Source organism: Anomalospiza imberbis, chromosome 1 (assembly GCF_031753505.1).
Source record: "Anomalospiza imberbis isolate Cuckoo-Finch-1a 21T00152 chromosome 1, ASM3175350v1, whole genome shotgun sequence".
Classification (NCBI taxonomy): domain Eukaryota; kingdom Metazoa; phylum Chordata; class Aves; order Passeriformes; family Viduidae; genus Anomalospiza; species Anomalospiza imberbis.
The window spans coordinates 36,505,533-36,525,722 of NC_089681.1; the positions used below are offsets into that span (position 1 = coordinate 36,505,533).

At 36.2% G+C, this 20,190-nt stretch overlaps 1 protein-coding gene across 3 annotated transcripts in view; it reads right to left on the reverse strand.

The window, feature by feature from the left end:
* NKAIN3 (sodium/potassium transporting ATPase interacting 3) overlaps positions 1-20,190 on the reverse strand; it is a 337,279-nt gene that overhangs the window by 151,202 nt on the left and 165,887 nt on the right. For all 3 annotated transcript variants that reach the window (XM_068187959.1, XM_068187971.1, XM_068187966.1), the window contains exon 3: positions 16,851-16,931. In XM_068187959.1, coding sequence (XP_068044060.1) covers positions 16,851-16,931 — 81 coding nt within the window. The remainder of the gene's footprint in view (positions 1-16,850; positions 16,932-20,190) is intronic.

Below are 20,190 nucleotides of genomic sequence, written 5' to 3' on the forward strand. Positions count from 1 at the left end.
AGATCATCTTCAGAAACTATTTTGATAACCATTGCTTAGAGACCAAAAACGAGGCTACTGCATATCACTATAGTGCAAGTGTACGTAGCACTTACAGTCAGATATGTTGGAAATACATTCCTTTTTATGAGATGTAAAATGTCAGCACAGCACCATACACCATTACAGCACATGAATGTCTCAAAAGATCATGTATAATTTATCTTGAAAGTGCTAATTTGCATGCATTGATACTTCACTTGCGGTAGGAGGTCTACATGCTCTTCTCTAGCCGAGCAGGAATATAGTTCAACCTCAAGTGGTAAGGAATTCCACAGTAAACTTTATAACCTCATTCCAAACTCTGACTGTCAGTAAACAGTTTTCAGAATGACAGTTTAAATCAAGAAAATGCCACATGTATAGTAACAGGCACAATCTTTTCTGTAAATTGCTGCCTGTGATTTTCAGAAACACAGTAAATTGCTGGCGATTTGCAATGAGTCTTACTGCAAGGATAACTTGACTTTTGCACATTTAACAAGACATTCTTAAATTATTCATGCATATCATTCAATGTTTGGGCAATTTTGAGAGTCATTGATTTCAGGAAACTGTAGTGTGCCTTTTTACTAGATAAATATAAATCTAATATTTGACTTTTCTTAAAGTCAGTGTAAAACTGGTGTCTGTCCTGGTACCAAAGACCTGTAATATATCTGATCTTACTCATCAAGGGTAAGTGGAGAATGTTTTTTCCAAACCCTCAACATACACAATAGGCTATGTTTGTATAGTACATCAGGTACCTCAGAGTCACTGGCATCTGCAACATGGTGATCGAGAAAACTACAGTACCCATGTCCCTCTTAAAAACACAGTGAAGCCAAGATTGTCTTCCATGAGTCAAGCACCTAAACAATGGCTGTCTGGAAAGCAAGGGATAAAAGAAATATATCAAAAATACACAGCTCAGGGTGAAAAGCAAGGGCATGAGTTGGTGGACAGTGCTCAATAGAAAAAGAACATCAGAGCAACCTTTCTTCTATGCTGGTAGATGGATAAGGTGGGACCACAGACGGGAAGAGGTTTAGTTTTTTTATGGAAAGACATAGTAGGAGAAGCCCTGAATACACAAGCTGCTTCTGGAGAGGCAGCAAGACTCATTGAGAGACAGTTTCCTTCCCAACATTGCCACTGAGGCAGTGTCTTCAAAGGACACATTCCATCCTAGCCCATGGGAGACCTGTGTGAAACCTGTGACTGCACCCCTGAAAACATATTGTAGATGTCAAGCTTTACATCACTGCCCTCCAGAGGCTTCCTCCTCAGAACAGGTAACAAACCCCACTCTCTTCTTTGAGGCTATTTTGCACACAAGTATCTTACCTTTCATTAGACAACAAGGTCAACCTTTTGTCTGATCTACATGATCAAGGTTTCAATGCATTTTTCTTTAGCTATGTCAGTTTATACTATCTCAGCAGAAAGCCAAGAACTCTGAAATTTCAACAACTCACAAAATGAAAACCTGGGAGTTTTTTCTACTAAAAATGGTATTTACCAACAGCCCATACAGAAAAATGTGCAAGCATTGGAACACTATGTTTGGTTTTCAGTACTATGAATAACTATCATGTCATACCTTTTGTTTGTCATCCTGCAGCTTGTAATCTCCTGTGCTTCTTTTCATCTACAGTGCGACCTGATATAATCACTCAGTGGATTGAAAAAGTAATCTATTAAGGCAAGTGGAATTACAAATAAAATGAAGTGATAATTCTGCTAGAAAGAACACAACCCCATGAAATATTAGATCATACTTACTCAATGCACTAACTTATTTTACTGTTGGCACAACATTTAAACACAGAAACACATTTATAGTTCTGTGCTAATAAAGGGACTCACAATGCAAGTACTAAATTAAAAGGCAATCTATGTCAGAAAGATTATTTATTAAGCTATTCACAACCTTGGTGACATGATGTAGCAGGATAAACTGTAATGACTAAGCTGCAGAACATAAAAAGCAACATATTGTGCAGTCTTTTTCACACAAACCTAATACTAATCCTAATAGAATACAAATTTCTTCATCTCTAAATCCTTTTTGGGTTCTAAGAGTGGCTCTAACACGTAGTGATTTTTTATTCTCCTTTATAAGGAGGATTTGTCTTTTAAAATACTGAATGTTTCAGAAATGCACCTAAATAGTAAACTAAGGCAGATGTTTGCTTAAAAAAAGAGAAAGATGTAACACAAATTTCATACATCTACATATCCTTCCCTGACTTTTTTTGACTCGAATTCATTGAATTTCTCTCACCTCCTATTATCTACTGGGAGAAGTTACAAAGCAAAAGCACAACAGAATCACAGAAGAGGTGCCACAATAATATATACAGGATCAATACAAGCAAATGCAACCTAGATTACTTGAAAAGGCTGTTAAGAGATAGTATTAGGCAATATTGTAATGTGCATAATACACAAACAGAATGATATAGATATACCAATACAAAGCACTTATTTAACACAGTGTATGTCAAACCTTAGAATTTCAACTTCATTGCATAAGACAAGATTTTGGTACCTGATAAATTCCTAGGGTTTTTTCAGTTTTTATATTAAAGCCCCTTCCACTCTCAAACTTTATATATGAGAAGTGGAGAGGTCTATGGATTGCCTCTTATTTTAATGCTGATCCTGCGAACTACTTAAATGCATGGTAAGCATGTGAGTAATTTTATTGAGTTTAATGAGACCACTCATGCATTTTAAATTAATCTTGCAACTGAAGCAGCAGAAAAAGCCCCCACACAGAAACCTAAGCAGTAGGAATACACAATGTGTCGGGACAATAACGACTTAGTTTGCACACAGTACCCATGTGCTTTAATCTATAGCACCTCATTGGAGGGGTGATGCTCTCATTGCCTTTCTGAAGCAGAGTTTGTGCAAATTAAGAACACAGGAAAGACTTCTCAATGAGGGACAGTACATTTGTTCAAAGATAATTTGTTCAGGGACAATACAGGAAGGATGGCTGTGGAGACTTTAGGTGAATGGCACATGGAGGTTCAGGGCTTAGTCAGTTAAAGACTGTTCCAGGTTCAGAACTAGGATGCTGTGGATGACTGATAGAAACTGGGAAGGAATACAAAAGGATTTCCTTCTGTTTTCCTCCACTGTGGTCTTCCCTCTGGTTTAAACTAAAGACAGCAATCTAGAGCTTCTAATGAGAGATTGCAGCAATGTTTTCCTTGGCCGCATGAGAAAAGTCCTTTTGCCTACCCTCTTCTGGATCTTTTATCATTTCTAACAGCACATATATACAAAAATTTAATTATGAAACATTCATCCTTTGTGAATATTGCTGTCAGTGGGTACAAAAGCTTTCAGTGTCAGACAAAACCCAAAAAAATACACTGATTGTGTCATCCCATTCTTCAAGAAACAAGAATAAAAATGGCAAAATTATTTCAGTCAATATAAATTAGAAGATATACAGTAGAGAATATTTAATGGTGAAGAAAAATAAGTCAGGTGGGATCCCTGGTAGCAAGGTTAAAGGCAACAAAAAGTTGTTCGTTAAGCTTATTACGAACAAGAGGAAATATCGACCTTCTAAATGATGTTTACTGTGATTTTTTTAAAGAGGCAAAAGAAGTAGACCATTTAATATATTCTTCTCTTCTTTTTTTTTTTTCCATAAAGAATGACAAGAGAAGGAAAAAGCATTTCCTAAGAGGTCTAGGAATTTATAACTCACAGGCAATCTTTAGGCCTGGACAGCTAGCAACCACATAAAAGCACTGGGTATTGAGATCCGTGAATGCAAATAAGTTAATTTTTAATAAATCTCTGGAACTGCATGAGACTGAAAAACTTTAAAGCCTATAAAAACTACAGAAAATACACATGTAATGGTTCAAGGATCATTAATCTAGCTTTAGTCCCAAAGCAAACAGAAGAAAAATGGCTTAAAAACATGCTGGAGAACCAGCAAAAGCAGTATAACTGATGTCAGTCAATAATATTTCTTAAGACATTAGGACCTGTTAAACAAACTGTATTTCATTGCTTCCAGAGGTTAAATGCTGAGTTGATAGGAGCTGCAAGAAGGTAATATACTTAGAGATCTATAAGGCATTCACAAAACATTCTTATTGAAAAAAAAATTGAATGGAAGTACATTTTAATGGCCTGAAATTTAAATAGATTTAAAATTAGCTAATTAACATAGTTTTCAATGGAAAATCATAGCTGAATAAGAGTGTTCCTAGCAGGACTCCCTTGGGACTGATGCATGTTCAGATGTTATTCCACATTTTCATCTGTGATCTAGAAGTACATAAAAAATCTCTGCATGCAGTGGATATATTTGCAGATGACACAAAGAGAGGGAGGAGGGTAAATAATGAAAAGGCAGGCAGCTATACAGGGCCATCTGGACTACGTGGTAAGCTGGGATCAGTGAAACAAAATCCATTAAACTATAGGCAGGCACAAGCAAAATTACAGAGCCTGGAAACAGGAAATACAAGTCATGACACAGATCTGTAAACTCCATTCTAGAAAACAAAATGTTTGGATAAAAGTTAGTATGATCCTGGGAGGTTTAAGCAAGCTGCCTAGCTACAGATATAAAAAGTGATCTTGCTTAGACATTCAGAAATTAATATCCTAGGATACAAAAATCTAGGAACATTTTAAAACCCTCTAAATACCTTTTAAAACCATTTGGTTATTTCATGTACTATAACACGGTAAATTTGTGTCCCAAGCATATTTTAAGATGTAGACATTTACACAAAGATTAGCATATTGTATCAGAGTAAAGTAAGAAGTTTTCAAAGAAAATGATGCCACAAAATTATTTTCATTTTTAAAGGGAATCGCAACTCTAACACCATTATATAAAGTATACCTTTACCTAATCAGGTGGTCAATTGATTCATAAGAATAAAATATATGCAATCTAAAATAGATAAAAACATCAAAAAGTACTAATTAAAAAGCAATTATTAACAAATTTTGGCTTTTCCAAATTAACTGTTTACACTGATTGTGCTAATGTTTTCAGAGTACACAATATCCACATGCCTAGAACATTTAAGAATAAAAATAACTACCTCATGAAAAACAAGACATAAGGATAGAATATACTCTGAAGCAAACAAAAGTTGCAAATCACGTAGATGTGAAGCACATGAAAATGGTAGCAACACAGCATGAACTACTCTGAAGTTAAACAATGTACAAGTGTGTTTGAGATGAAGATTTAGTGAAAATCAGTTCCTTCACAGCTGGACATGTACATAGCTTTTTCTTCACTGCCTTTTATCCAATGGCCCACCTTTGAAGTGGAAAAAATAAGAGCACTTGTGAATACCCTGGTAACAGATAAAGAAACATCAATTTAGTCAAGATGACATAGATCAAAAGGAAAATAATCTGTCCTGGCAAGCTGGCCAGTAGTTTGGTCATATCTGATCAAACGGAAGAAAATTACTAAACTGAATAAAAAGAAAGCTGAAAGAAATCCGGATATCATTGATAATTCACAGAAAGTAAAAGTAAAGTGAATCAACTGTGTTATATCTGCAAATAAATAATCAGGGGTTGAGAAATAACACCTATGCCCCTTGAAGCAGAACCAGAATTCAGTAGGCAGTTCAGAGAGTTTGAACTGTCTCAGCATAAAATCTATCCAAGCCTTCAAACTTTTTTAGATAAACAACAAAAATCTTCAGCCAAAACTTCCAATTCAAACATGAGTGAGCTCTTGATCTACCAAGGAAGTCCTAAAAAAAAAAAAAAAAAAAATCCTCCAAGCATGTGGAACAGTAACACAATAGCATAGAGCAGCAATCCCCTGCAGATGGGTAGAACATATTCAATACATTCTCCCCCTGGAATAAATACCTCATTCAAAACAACATTTTAAAGAACTTCTACATGCTCTCTAAAGGTATAAGCAGAGAGGGAATCTAAGTGTACAAAATGCAATGCTGCTATGACACAGAGACAATAAAAGTACTCACAAGCAGCATTGCTCTTGGAAGACAGTGTTAGACAGGCACTGTTGCCATTCCTGTGACTTCTCTTCCAACATTTCTGCCTTCCCCATTTGACTGAATAGGTCAAGAAGCCCAGCATTATTCCTGCTATACTAAAGCCACTCAGACAATAAACCTCCTAGCAAAGCAAAGGGCAGGAGAGCAGCTTAATCCCCAATAGGATTCTCTCACCCTTTCCCCATTAATCCAAACTGAAGAAGTCTGCTCAAAGGAATTCTGATACTCATGAATAATAAATTCAGTCACATCACAACCTAAGCAAGGAGTTTCCCTGAAGGACAGCTGAAAAAGAAAGAGTATAATAACCTAGAGAAGGAGCAATCCTTCCAATTCCCTTATGCAATTGAAAAGTAGTTCTCAAAGCCCATTCACATTATAGAGGTTAAATAAATTATTCGACGAAAACCAGATTTAGGAGGTAAACTTGCTCCAAGATTCAAAACACAAAGATCATGAGAATTCTTCCTATGACCTTACAGAATCAAAAATCTTTTTCTAATTAAGACAATTTAACACAACACAAACATTAAGCATTCTACAAAAGAGGAAAAGATTGCCAAAACAGACATGTTGGAAATACATTTAAGGCTTACCCAAGGTTATACTATTGAACTAGAGTTTTTTGTTTGCTGAATCCTTCAAAAGAAATTAATATGGGGAGTAAAGGTAGGGACACTGCCATATTGTCCACCAAGAAAGAACCACTTAATAGGAGCTGAAGTGCAAAGTTTTTTTTCTTCCACTTGGTCTTCCAAAATATCTGCAGAAAGTCAGTTTCAGGTAGGAGCACCACAGTTACAAGTTTTGTAAAAATCAAAGGCAAAATTACTACACCAGACTCCTGGAAAGAAGTAATTTAAGGAAGATGTTAACAAAGAAAGTTCAGGATTATGTACATCTAATGACAAGACACTAGAAAGGAGAATAAGGAAAACTCTGAGTGGATACAGAGGATCTATGTAGTTAGGAAAAATCTCCTTGGTTGTCAAATGTAGATCTATGAAAAGTAAACCAAGGTTTCTCCTTTGCTTTTCCTATAAATTAGAGTTTATGTATCCCAAAGGATGTAAGCAGTCACCAGGATGACATCTAGAAATGATAAACAATAACCTGCTTCTTATATTTCTTTTCCAGTTCAAAAATAAGCCCACGTTAACATATCTATATAAGTAATATCTATAGAGAGGTCTGGACAGGCTGGATTGATGACCCTAGGCCATTTTTATGAGGTTTGATAAGGCCAAGTGCAGGGTCCTGCCCTTGGGTCACAAAAACCCCAGACAGCTCTACAGGCTGGGGCAGAGTGGCTGGCAATCTGACCAGTGGAAAAGGACCTGGGAGTGCTGGTCAACAGCTGCCTGAACATGAGCCAGTGTGTGCCCAGCTGGCCAAGATGTCCAATGGCTTGGATCAGAAATGGTTTGGTAAGCAGGACCAGCAATGTGATTGTCCCCCTCTACTCAGCACTGGTGAGGCCAAACATTGAGTGCTGAGTTAAATTCTGTGCCGCTCAACTCAAGGACATTGAGGTGCTGGAGTGAGTCCAGAAAAGGGCAACAAAGCCAATGAAGGATCTGGAGCACAAGTCTAATGAGGAGCTGGAAAAAAAGAAGCTCAGGGGAGACCTTATCACGCACTGCAACTACCTGAAGGCAGACTGCAGTCAAGTGGGGGTCAGTCTCTTCTCCCAGTTAACAAGTGGCAAAAGGAAATGGCCTCAAGTTATGCCAGGTCAAATTCAGATGGGATATTAGGAAAAATTTCTTCAGTCATAGAGTTGTCAAGTATTGGGACAGGCTGCCCAGGGAAGTGGCAGAATCACTGTCCTTGGAAATATTCAAGAAATGTGTCCATGTGGTCCTTGGGGACATGGTTTAGTGGTGGACCTGGCAGTGTTAGGTTAATGATTGAACTTGATGACTTTGGAAGTATTTTTCAACCTTAATGATTTAAGGATTTACAATTATGAAGTCCCGTAAAAAACATGTAGCACGCTTAAAAATCCCATAAGATTCAGCACCACAATTTATCATAATAACTTTTTCAGATTCTAACTAACACCAACAACAAATGCCCTATACATTCATCAAGGTCTAAGACTACCTCACGTGCAAATTATTACCAAAAAAACTTAAATTTACATGTTCTTCTTAATAGGCATTGTCTTCTAATGGATGAAAAAACCCAAGCAAATAAACTATGAATCAGTGTGAAACTCCCTTCAAAACAGTTGAACTCCTTTCAAACTAGACATCAATTAAATAATTAAATCTTCATCAGAAGACTAATGAAATTACAGCTTTCCCCATAATTAGGAAGAAGTCCTTTACTTGGCAATTGATTGAACTAAAATCCCAAAGGATACATTACAGCACTAATGTTGTGCACTACAGTACAACGCTTTAGAGAAGTTTTTTTTTATCAAAAAACATAAATTTGACCTTAGTAGGCAACAAACAGATCTGGCAGTAGCACTAAAATAAGTAGACTGCTTTACATATGGGTCAAAAATCTCTACACAGCAGTCACTCATCTCATAGTTAGAAGCTGCTGGATAGCCAGCAGATATGGTTGATCTAATGTCTAAACAAGAATATGATTAAATAAATAATCAAAATATCTTTCACTGCAGTTTTACCAGAAGGGCATCACATTTGCAAAGAAGAAAATGAAATTCCAGCAACAGCCTTTCTATTTCTACAAAAAGAGCATAATAATCACTACAAAACATATCCAAATGTCAATAAGTAGATATAAAAATCCCCTGAGTAACGAAATCTAGGTTCACCTTACCTGTAGATGAGTGTGTCATAGTTGTTTACAACCAAACCACAACTCAGGGAAATTTCCTTTCCTCACCCTATGAACAATTCAACTTATTTCAGAAACACAAGATTAGACTAGATGACTAGATGGTCCTTCTTGCTCTTGTATTCTCTCATTCCTTATTCTGTATGTTTCTGCTTCTTCATGTAAATACCCAAGACTTTTTCAGGCCTTTTGCCGTGGGCTTCAGACACAAACCCTAGGTATGCAGGGTTTACCCTCTCTGCGTCTCTAGCCATTGCAGCATGGATTCCTGAATCACAGGAGTACTTTTTCATATCCAAAGGTCTCATTGGAGAAATATTCCAAGCTACTTGAGTTACTTACCTCCTTGCCATAAGTCAACATTTTAGGTTTTTTTTTTCCTTTAAACAGATCCTAGAAATTAAACCAATAAACTCAAAAAAAAAATGACTGTGATGTTTTTAATAATAAATGCATCTGTGCAGCTCTTAGCTAAGCAGATATATCATACCCATTATTCTCAGAGCCATTTAATATTAATGGTATTAAATGCATTATTAAAAAAAACCTCCACAGAGATATAACCTCAGTGATTCAAACCAATGAAGAAGATGGTATCCTCCACTCCAGATATCAACATTAGAATTTTGCATTCATTAGGGGTCATAAAAGAAAACCAGTTTCGATTGAAACACCCATTTTAATGATGCTTGCATATAATAAATTGAACCACTGTAAATGTCACCTGAAAGGATATAAAATTCAATTTTTGCACCATCTGGAATGTACTCCTGATTAAGTTGTTCAGCAATGTGATTGTATCACCTAAACAAACTAATTAACATCAGAATGACGCATTTTGCAGTTTCACTGGCATTTATCTGTGTCCCATTTATTCTACGTAAGTTTTTTCCCAAAATGACCTTATGCTCAAATAGTGCCATGAAGCTAGTGCATGTTAATTCTCTTTTCAAGAAGAAGCATATTTTTCATTAGACCTCACACAATGCGACACCTTTACATAGTAGAGTAAAACAGACTGAACAACAAATTAGTTTTGGAATATGAAATCTGGAACATCAAAGTCTCTTCTTTGTGGCTAAACAGCAACAAAGTCTTCTCAGCTACAATAGATTCACACCTTTTTGTTCTTCAATTTCCTTCTTTTCTTTTTTTATTTTTTTAAGAGAGCAAATATTAAGTCATCTTTTGTAAGTCACCTTTTTTGTCTGATAAATTTAAATTGCAAACAAAAAGAAAATTCTATTTTTCATACCTTCATCATTATGAATTCACAGTTCATAGCTAATTCTTCTCTAACTTTTCATGGAAACAGTCATTGCATTCTACACAGAAATTACCACACAGATTTTCTGCTCCTGCACGTTCTGATGTCAGCCTAACACAACATTAAAAATACTGTTTGCAAATACCATTGAAAGGCACCCAACAACAAGTTAATCTATGATTAACGGTACCTAACACCAGCCAAGGCCAGAGCCATTATTCTGAAGTGCTGAAATGTTGTTTCTGTTCAATATTACACTGCATAGCTTCACAGTAAATTAGTTTCCAGGTTTATTGCCAAAGTAATTAAAAATTCAAAAGGTTGCTGTTTGAGCAGAACATTATGGAAAAGTATTAAATACAATTGAACCTGGTGATTATTTCTTTTTATAGTGAGAGAGCAGTAGGATGGGAGGAGCAACTTAAATAAGGAGGTCATATTAGAAGTTCATATTTTAGCAAACACATTTCAGTGGAGCCTCTACTGTAGGAAAGGGCGCAGGAAAAACTAGGAGGAGGAAACTGTTTCTAAAACCTTGTTTTTAAAAAAACAAAAAAATTACTTGTGAAAGCTGGTTCAAAGAAAGGGTGAAGGCCAAGGGAGTTAAATGGATTATATGATGTGAGTATTAAAACTCATGTTTGGTCTAGTTTTTCTTTATATTATCTTAATTCTATTTACTAAAGTACTATTTGATTAGCATTCCTCCTTTTTTAATGTCAGAGAAAATTCTGGAGCATTACTTACAAAAAATAAATTTTTTAAACCATTTGGGAAAAATAAGGTAGAGGAAGGAGGAGAAGGTGAGAGGGTCCAAATCTCAAAGAAACAAACCCAACTTTTTCATCAGGTTTAATTTCTGCAAGCTGAATTTTAATAGTGCATATGCTCAGAAGAGATTATATTTAACTACTGCTATAAAATTAGTAATTTGTAATGTCTAGAAATTGCAGAAGGCCTACAGCCACATCCAGTGCATGATCCATCACTGTGCACATCTCAGCTGGTAGCAGCTGATGGCATCACCCGGAGCAAACGAACACACAGTAGTGGGGAGAATTAGAAGTTAAGGGTGTGCAGTCTCCCAGGAGAGATAGTGATCAAAAGGATGTGATGATGAATAAGAGGTGTGTGGGAAGAAATTCTCAGCTGAGCTGTACATGAATGTATACACTACATACAGCAGTGAAGAAATGCACTTCTTATCACTCTTGCTTTGCTCTCAGTGAAGGCAGTGATTTGTGTTCAACTGAATATCCATCAATCGAACAGACAGCACACGAGTTTTGTCTGTAACAGAGATCTAATCTCTGCCAAGAGTGAGCAGCAATGACAGTGTTTTCTTCCTCTTGTCACACAGTAAAACCCCACCTGTGCACACCCAAAACCTGCTGTCAGCCTCCCAGGAGACTTCACTAGGGTCCCCAGTCTTCTGTGTCCCTACACAGTCTCTGGGGAGAAAAGACAGAAACACCTCAAGCTCCCCAACTGGAATGACGGTCATGATGAAATGTTCAAGACTCTTAATTAAGATGAGGTTTTGAGTCTTCAACTAGTAGTAATTTTTGAATTTAAACACTCCTCCCCTAAACCATCCATGGACACTCACTTGAGTTTTTATCTTGACAGAGGCTTGTTTCGATAGATCAAAAACAGTGCAGTAGAAGAGTTGTCCATTACTAAGGCTTTGTAACAGCTTTAGATCCTCTTCAGTGTCCTTATTAGTAAAATGGTTCAAAAAATCTTTTTTGCCATATGTTCAGCAAATTATTTCTTGCTCTTCTTCCCAGCGGATATGAAAAAAACCATTACTCTACATAAAAGTCACTTAAGTGTGAGTAGATGCACACTGATCTATTCTCTGCTTAGACTAAGGAAGTCCTTTATCCTCCATCTATTGATTTTCCATATTGGTTCTATGGATGCTGCCAACTTTGTCCCTGAGCTTTTTGGAGTGGGCAATTCTATGGAACTAATTATGATGATAATTAAACCAAAATAATGTTCTGTCACATCAGCACAAGTTAGAAGGAGAAACACTTTTTCTTTCATATTGTTAATGCAAATTCAACCAATGCTCTCATTTCACATTAAAAAAAAAGACACAAGCCCAAACATACACCATAACATCTCTATTAATACCAATTAACATTGGTTCTGAGCTTAACTTACTCCATTTGAGATGATTAGATATAATTGCAGAACAATTAAGGATTGACTGACATGCACCAGATGGAATAAATTTGATTTCACAAGTAGCCAGTATAAAGTTCACATAATTAACTCTCATTCTGACATACAACATTTTTTTTTTTGGAAAAGAGCACTAGGTTTCCAGTCTCTCAGCATTTTTATAAGTAAATTATTAGTCCATTTTTTTCCTCAGATGGAAGAAATCATTAATTTTGTCAGATAATTCTATCCTCCGACTACAGATCCATATAATAATTTGGCCCATAATTCTGTCTCCAGCTTAATAAAGCTGGATGGGAGCCCTAAAAACTTTGATCATCCATTGACCAAAGTAAATATTACTAGGAAAAAACACGTGAAAAAATCTTGTTTCATTATATGAGGTAAGCAAAATTTCCTTTGGCTTCAGGAGAAAGGCTAATGAAGTGGGTGCCACAGGCACATCAGAAAGCTCACATTCACTCAATATGTAAAACTAAGGACAAGGTAATAAACATAAGTTGCTTAGAAGCAGTTTCCTACTGAATATATGAGAGTGTGTCAGGCAAATCCTTGGCCAAAAAAATTAGAAGAGTCAGTTGACACAGAGCTCAATTTTGAGAACAAAACTTAAATCCAGAATGAGGCATGGTTCACAGCAAAGAAGCATGCCATGGAAAAGCCATGCAGGACAGCAGAAATATCCTAGAAAAAGAAGACAGCTCATCAATGTTCCCCAGATGCTTAGGTAAGGCATATGAAACAACAGGAAAGGTTGTACAACAGGTACACAATACTACAGTGCTGCTATACAATTACCAAATAAAGGTTTTAACACATGGAAAGAAATGCCAGTAACTCACAAATACAAAGCAGTAGAAAAATGGTCTATCCAAAAAAAAAAAAATTGGAATAGCAAATGATAAATACAAATGAATACAGCTGTTTTCATACTGGATCTGAAACACTTGAGGGATGTAACAACAGAATTATTGACTGTACACTCTAAACAGATGAAGACTCCTTTGTACAGGAGTACATAACACCATGTATTGCTGCAGATGGAGGGCTGGCTTACACACATTAGAAATTATGTAGTCCATATTTAAGCACATACAAAACTTCAGGAAAACAGTTTGTGTTTTTGTCTACATGCTTTAATGCCTATTTCAAGACAGAATGAGATGAAAACAATTAACGAGCTTATGTATCGATGTAGCAAGCTGTCATCCTGCAGCAAAGAATTAAAAGGTCATGTTATAATAACAGCTTTGTTTCTCTCATATGGAATGGTTAACACTAAAAATTATGTTTCAGATTTCAGAAAAGTAGTAAATGAAAAAGGAGAGGCAAATTTCATTTATTTCTTATGGGCAGTTTCATTGCTGCTAAAATCAGGAAAAAAATTAATACAAACAAAAGAGGTGTATATAGGTATATTTATTTTATTTCTGATCAAATACAATTTCTTTAGCCCGAAAAAAGCATTACAATTTTATTTGCACATCTGTAACGCACATGAGAAAGGATCTTGACCTCTATGTTGTTTATAAGACAATTAAAGAGGAAACAGTTGCTCATTAGATTTCTACTGACAAGAGCAGCTGTGGGAGAACTGTGTTTATTTCTCTTTTGCACCCAAGATGACTTGAATCTATATCATCCTTTTCCCAGGAGACTGCCTTAATCACCACAGTGTGGCTACTGGAGGGTGCTTAGTTTATCAAGAAAATTATAATTGAAGGTAATTGAAGGGAAACTGTTTCAAACTTTCACAGTAAACAGGTTTATATTACCAATGTCCTTCTTATTCAAATTACCTGCAGTGAAACTTCCTGGCTGAATTCAAACAGTGAATATTCAAAGGAGATCCTCCTCCCCACTTAGAAACAAGATCTGAGCAAAATTTCAGCAGTGGTAGGTTTCTATTACGACATTTGAAAAGTCTGTCTCCATTGTACGCATACGCCACGGGCAGATACTGAATTACCATTTATTATTGTACAAAGTTAGATTTTCAGCAGCATTCATGGCTGAAGACTTAATAAAGTCATGGGGCGTCAACCAAGAGCAAACTCTTTCTGGTCAGAGCAATTGCAAACAATGTAGTGCTTAAAAACAAACAAGCCAACAGAAATCAGTCACCTGCCAGACAGCATTAAAATTTTCCCTGATAGAATGTCAACAGAAGTTTAAAATTGTAATCAATCTGTATTCATTTCAGAGATACAGTTTCTTTTTCTTTTTTTAATGGAAAAAAAGAACAATAGGAAGAAAAAAAGTGACTGTTGCCTGCCAAGATTTCAGTGCTGAATAAACAACCATATTTGGAAACCTTATTATGGTGTTTGATTTCCCAGCCACACGAATGTACTCTGATAACAAAACTTTTCTATCATGTCTGACACCACAGGAACATATTAATGGAAGAAATGATGAATTTTTAACTAGAATCTTGGATAAAATATGGGTCCCAATTAAATTTGGTGTGACATATTAACCAAATGATAAATACCCAGTATTTTATGCATATGGGGCAAAAAGACCTTAGTCTCTTGATGGCCTCATTATTTCTAGCAAAATTTTCAGAAAGACAAAAATATAGGCCCAAAATACCATGACGTACTGAAAATGTTTCTTAATTCTATCATTGCTAAGCTGGTCTCAATACTCATACCCTTGGCATAATTTATACAAGAGCAGTTAACTTCCACAGAAATAATTTTGTGTCTATCACCTTGTTGGGAAACACTTTTCAAATGTAATTATAAATCGCAAGATAAAAGTTCCACTAAAATATTGAAATGAACTGAAGTATACACTAATAAAAGGGAATTTTGTCAACTTCCAAGTACAATTTTTGCTACTATTTCTCTGCAGTGTGATTTGTCATGCTAAGTAGGAAGAAAAAAAAGTGAAACGCAGAAGTGAAACTGGAAGATGAAGGATTTCAATTCATATCTGCTGATTTATAAACCTCTTAACTGAGCTTATGATCAGAATCTGCATCTGAATTTGCTAACAAATTCAAGGGTCAGACTAAAAGCTTTGCTTCACTTCCTAGGCCCTTAGATAAATATATTACTTACACATAAAATATAATAGTCACTACAAAAACAGACATGACCCAACTAAATAAAAGTAAACAACCTCTATGTGTCATAGGAATGAACAATTATTTGGCTATTCACAATTTCTATCTGTTGCTTTTCTGTTCATCTAATAGATTTTTAAGTCAGAACATACCATTAGGATAATTTATTTTGATCTTCTATGAAATGTATTAATTTCTTTATCAAGCCTGTAACTTCTCATGAGCTACATAATTGAAGGAAAAATAAATTTTTGCAGCTTTTCATGACAAAATTTTATCACCAAAGGAACCGATCACTGAAAGCTTAAGTTTAAACAGAATTTCTACTGAGTAAATTAAATCTTATTTCTTATTAAATTGGTTTCATCAGTTTTCTGTTTGTTGTCAACCAAAAGCTAGGATCTTTAATCCTAGCAAGTACATAGCTCATAAATAGTCCACTCTGAACTGCGTGGAGTAAACAATTCACAGAATCACAGAATGGGTCAAGCTGGAAGGGACCACAGTGGTCCCTGGTCCAATCTCCCTGCTCCAGCAGGGTCTTCCCAGAGCACATGGCACAGAACTGCATTCTCTAAAAGCATTGAATGACTTAACAGTCATGCAGTTCAAATCATTAAATCTATAACCAGTAACAATGACATTTATTCTATTAATAATGCCAGGATCAACATGTGCCACGGGCTTACTGTACCTAGAATTATTTAAATGTGGTAAATGTGGTAAACCAAGATCTGTATCATCTGTGTCCAACTGGAGGATAAAAACCAGCAGGTGTTGTGTGAAACTCCCTGCAGATACAATGCTGAACATAACCTATGCTAACATAAGTGCTACCTTGAACAAACGCACATCTCTTGATAATTCCAGCAAATATTTCTGCTCTAATCAGAGGACTGAATAAAGAATTGGTGACCTAAAACACTGAGTGTCATATAAAGGAAAGTTTTATTCAGATGTGACAAAAGTCACCCTTTGCCATTTGCTCTTTTTTATAAAGGATTAACATTCTCACTGTGAGATCAATTTGCTCAGCAAGTTATCACATTAACCTTCTAAGTAAATTTTTTTCAAAGCAGTCTTGGAAATTCACACTTTTTACGCACATTTGAAAATTCAACCAAAATGACACTGCCTGCTTTTCAACAATCAAAAAGGACCTCAAATTTACAACTGAATACCTTCCCACCTCTCACCTTGGATTGGCTCTCCAGAAGGCAACTGTAATTCAGTTTCATTGTATTTATGTACTTTAAACCTGTGGCTATTTACTAGCAGGGAGAAGTTCAAACATTACAGTTCTTGTTGGAGGGAAACTCTGAAGATCAAATTGTATGTTCAAACAATCACGTTTTTCCTCTGTGGTTGCAGTCTTCTGAAATCTGAGAGTCCTGCTGTTGAGACACCCTCCCATAAATCTGAAGAAGGGTAAGTGACCTACCTTAGAAAGCCCGCCTACTTCCAAATAGAAGCAGATAATGAAAACATTCCAGGTGACCCACAGGGCAGTCCACACCGTGTACTAAACACAAAGCCGGATGAGAGCAAAAAAGAGAGAAAAATAAAACATTAAGATGAAACAACTTCATACTGAGCAGATCAATAAGAAAAAACTGATATCAATAAGCATTGTTCTTCTGGGAACAGCCAAGAACAGAGAGTTCAAAGAAGGAGCTCCCCCTGCAGAAGTCCCCTAAGAACCACCGGAAATTACAAATTCAATATTCATTGCTGTACTAAATAAATACCAATAAAACAGATTTATTCTTTACAGCTTTACACTATCCTACTGATATCAATTAAGTTCAAGATGCTGACTGAAACACTGGTTTCGGGACAACTCTGAGTCATTTTTAAATCATAATTTACCTTTCTTAAAGGAAATTTCAGATAAGCAAAATGCCTTGAAGAAGTAAATATTATTGAAATAACATTTAAATATTATGAAGAAAGGTGCAAGAAAAAACCCTACCGCCAAGCAAAACAGAAGTTCTATTGTTTTGGTAATCTAGCTTTTTTTCTTTTTAAACAAATACGTAAAATGTAAAGCTGATCTCTTGAGAGTCTTTCACAGTAAAATGTACTTTAATACATGAAAATCAGCTCACTACTTCTCCAAGCCTTTTACCACGAACCTGATCCTAAAAAGCATGCTTAACAGTTGAACGTATCCATACCTCTTCTGGGTTCTCCAGCATCATACTGAACTCATACAGCACCCACAGCATGCATGGGACATTAATTCATCTACTTCAAATCATCTTTTGCATTTTAACTGTCAGCACAACAGACTGGCACCATTCCTTTACAGATGCACTGTTTACTGACATACAGCTGTACCCTATTCCCAAGGAACTCTCCAGGCACTCCACCTCCGGAGCATCTCATCCTGATGGGCCAAGTGTCCACACAGCCATGCTGGAGCTACATTCACCAGAACAAAGGCAGTGAGCAGCAGCACTGCCACTTCCCATTTACACACTTGGAGCCTTCACAGTGGAGAAATGCTGCTAAGAGCTTTTGCAAGTCTACTTAGCTGTGGCCAGGTGAGGATTAGTACCTATTGCTTTGCTTCAATTTAATCATTAAAGCTCCACATACTGAACTACAATGCATTTCCCAGGTGCCATCAGTTTGGCTTTCTTGGGCAGTTTTGGGTTTTGTTCCCCTCTTCATTCCTTTCACTGTCATGTATAATGAAAGGTTCAGGTATAGAGGATGGAATTTTTTCCCCACCTTGATTACTTCCCCCTGCATAGGGCCATTTCTGTTAATCAAAAAGGTCGACTTCTTTAATATAATTTCTTCTGAGATATGTAGGCTGTTGGGCAATGGCCCAAGAAGTAGGTCACTTAGAACCAAAACAAGAGTAACACTCCTGGGCCGTTTCCTCTGTCTTACAAAGGGCAGTGACAGAAAGCTGAGTTATTACAAAATAGACAAAGCTGTTGTGGTCTGTGAGCAGTATGAGGTCTGTACAGTTTATATGACCAACCTAGAGCATATCACATTTTACTACATCTGTTGACTTTGTAGTAACTTGATGCCATCATCAACTACTGATTTTCTAACATTTATATTTGGAACAATACGTGCAGAGAATTAAAAATTAATGAACAATCATACAATCCAAATTGCACGTAAAAAGCAGAATTTAGACTATTTGGAAGTATTCTCCTTTTTAAGAAAGAATTTTTTATTTCTCTGTGAACTAAATCTGTCACCACAACAAAAGGAATTCTATTTGATCTTCCAGGCCAATGCAAATCTGTTAATGGCCTCATTCTGTCCCATGGGCACCTATGCAGGCAAAAACTGTCAGAGCCTGCTTTCCCAGGCCAGGCTGTACTGTTTTATACATTTAGGACCAGTTTGGTTCCTGATCCACCATGAGGATTACTGAAAGAGAAGTGCAGGTGCAAAGCAGGTGTGCACCTTGAAACCCAGCTGCTGTGTATGGAGAGGCTCTTCCTACACTCTCACTGAGCTCTGATATCTCAGAGATCTAAATTTGAGCTCCATTTGCTTTGTAAACATAACAATTACATTATATTCAGTAATTAGTACTATATAATTTTTTAAGTAGGAAAGTTATTGTCTTCTTGGATATTCAAGGAGCAAATTCTTTCCTTGCATAGTTTTATAGGTACTTAAGGAAAGGTTATATGACAGCAAAGGCAAGAAAGCAAAATTAGGAAAGGTCAGAATTTAGGCTGTGCATGGCAACTTAATTTTTCTATTTTGTGGCTGTGCAATGCAATCCAAACATTAGTAAAATCATCACAGATATATTTTTATTTTAAAATATCTTACCTCCCCTAACACATTTTATGAACAGCTAGCTCAATACTTCTTTTCTCCTTGTGGCTCAGACCCTGCTCTGAGGACAGAATATTAATTTCCTCATGAGGTTTACTAAGATGCTCCTTGCTGTAATGTGTGAGAGCTGCACAAACATTAACTAATTTATTTTATGTTATAAGGGAATGATACAGCTCTCAGAAAGTAAATGATGTTCTGATACACACAGAGATTACATTCAGAAGTATTCCTACATTATAACCATCCAACCTGAGGTCCTTAAGAGTTCATTTTTCAGAATGCATAAGGTTATACACTCAGTTTATAAATTCAGTGTTCAGCTCCCTGTGGCTGAACATGCAGCACTTGTGCAAATCAGACCACAAGGTCTCAAGACAAGAATCCGGAATGCAAGGGGAAAACAAAGCATGAGACAGGTTTTGTTAAAGTGACTCACTTTGTGTCAAAAGAGGTTTCAGTGGTTGAGAGCAGAGATGAAACTCAGCTACAAGCACAGCCTTCACAGCAAAAGTAATCCTTTTTTCTTGGTAGCTTGTGCCTCACTTTTCCCATTGTCTTCTGTTTTCTGAAAATCAGGTTTCTATTCTACATCTGTGATCACTAGAAAACCCCCAAATGTCTATCCTTTCTACTGAAACTGAGGCAAAAATATAAGAATTAGTAGGTATCTATCTAGCTCAAATCTGCAAATATATAAAAGAATCATAGTAAGACTGCACAGAAGGGCTTTAAAAGCAACTTTTCTAAAATTTTGAGTGTTTCTTTCTGAAAAAAAAATTGTAATACTTTCTGACATATGCATTGAATAAATTTATATGTATATACCTTTTTGGGTTAAAAAAAACCCACCAAGCAATATTCCATTGTGTGGCATCAAACTAACAACTGCTTGAGTCATTAAGAAAGGTGTAACTTTTAGATCCAGGATGCAGATTTCTTATTTTTGCTAGCAGAGCAAC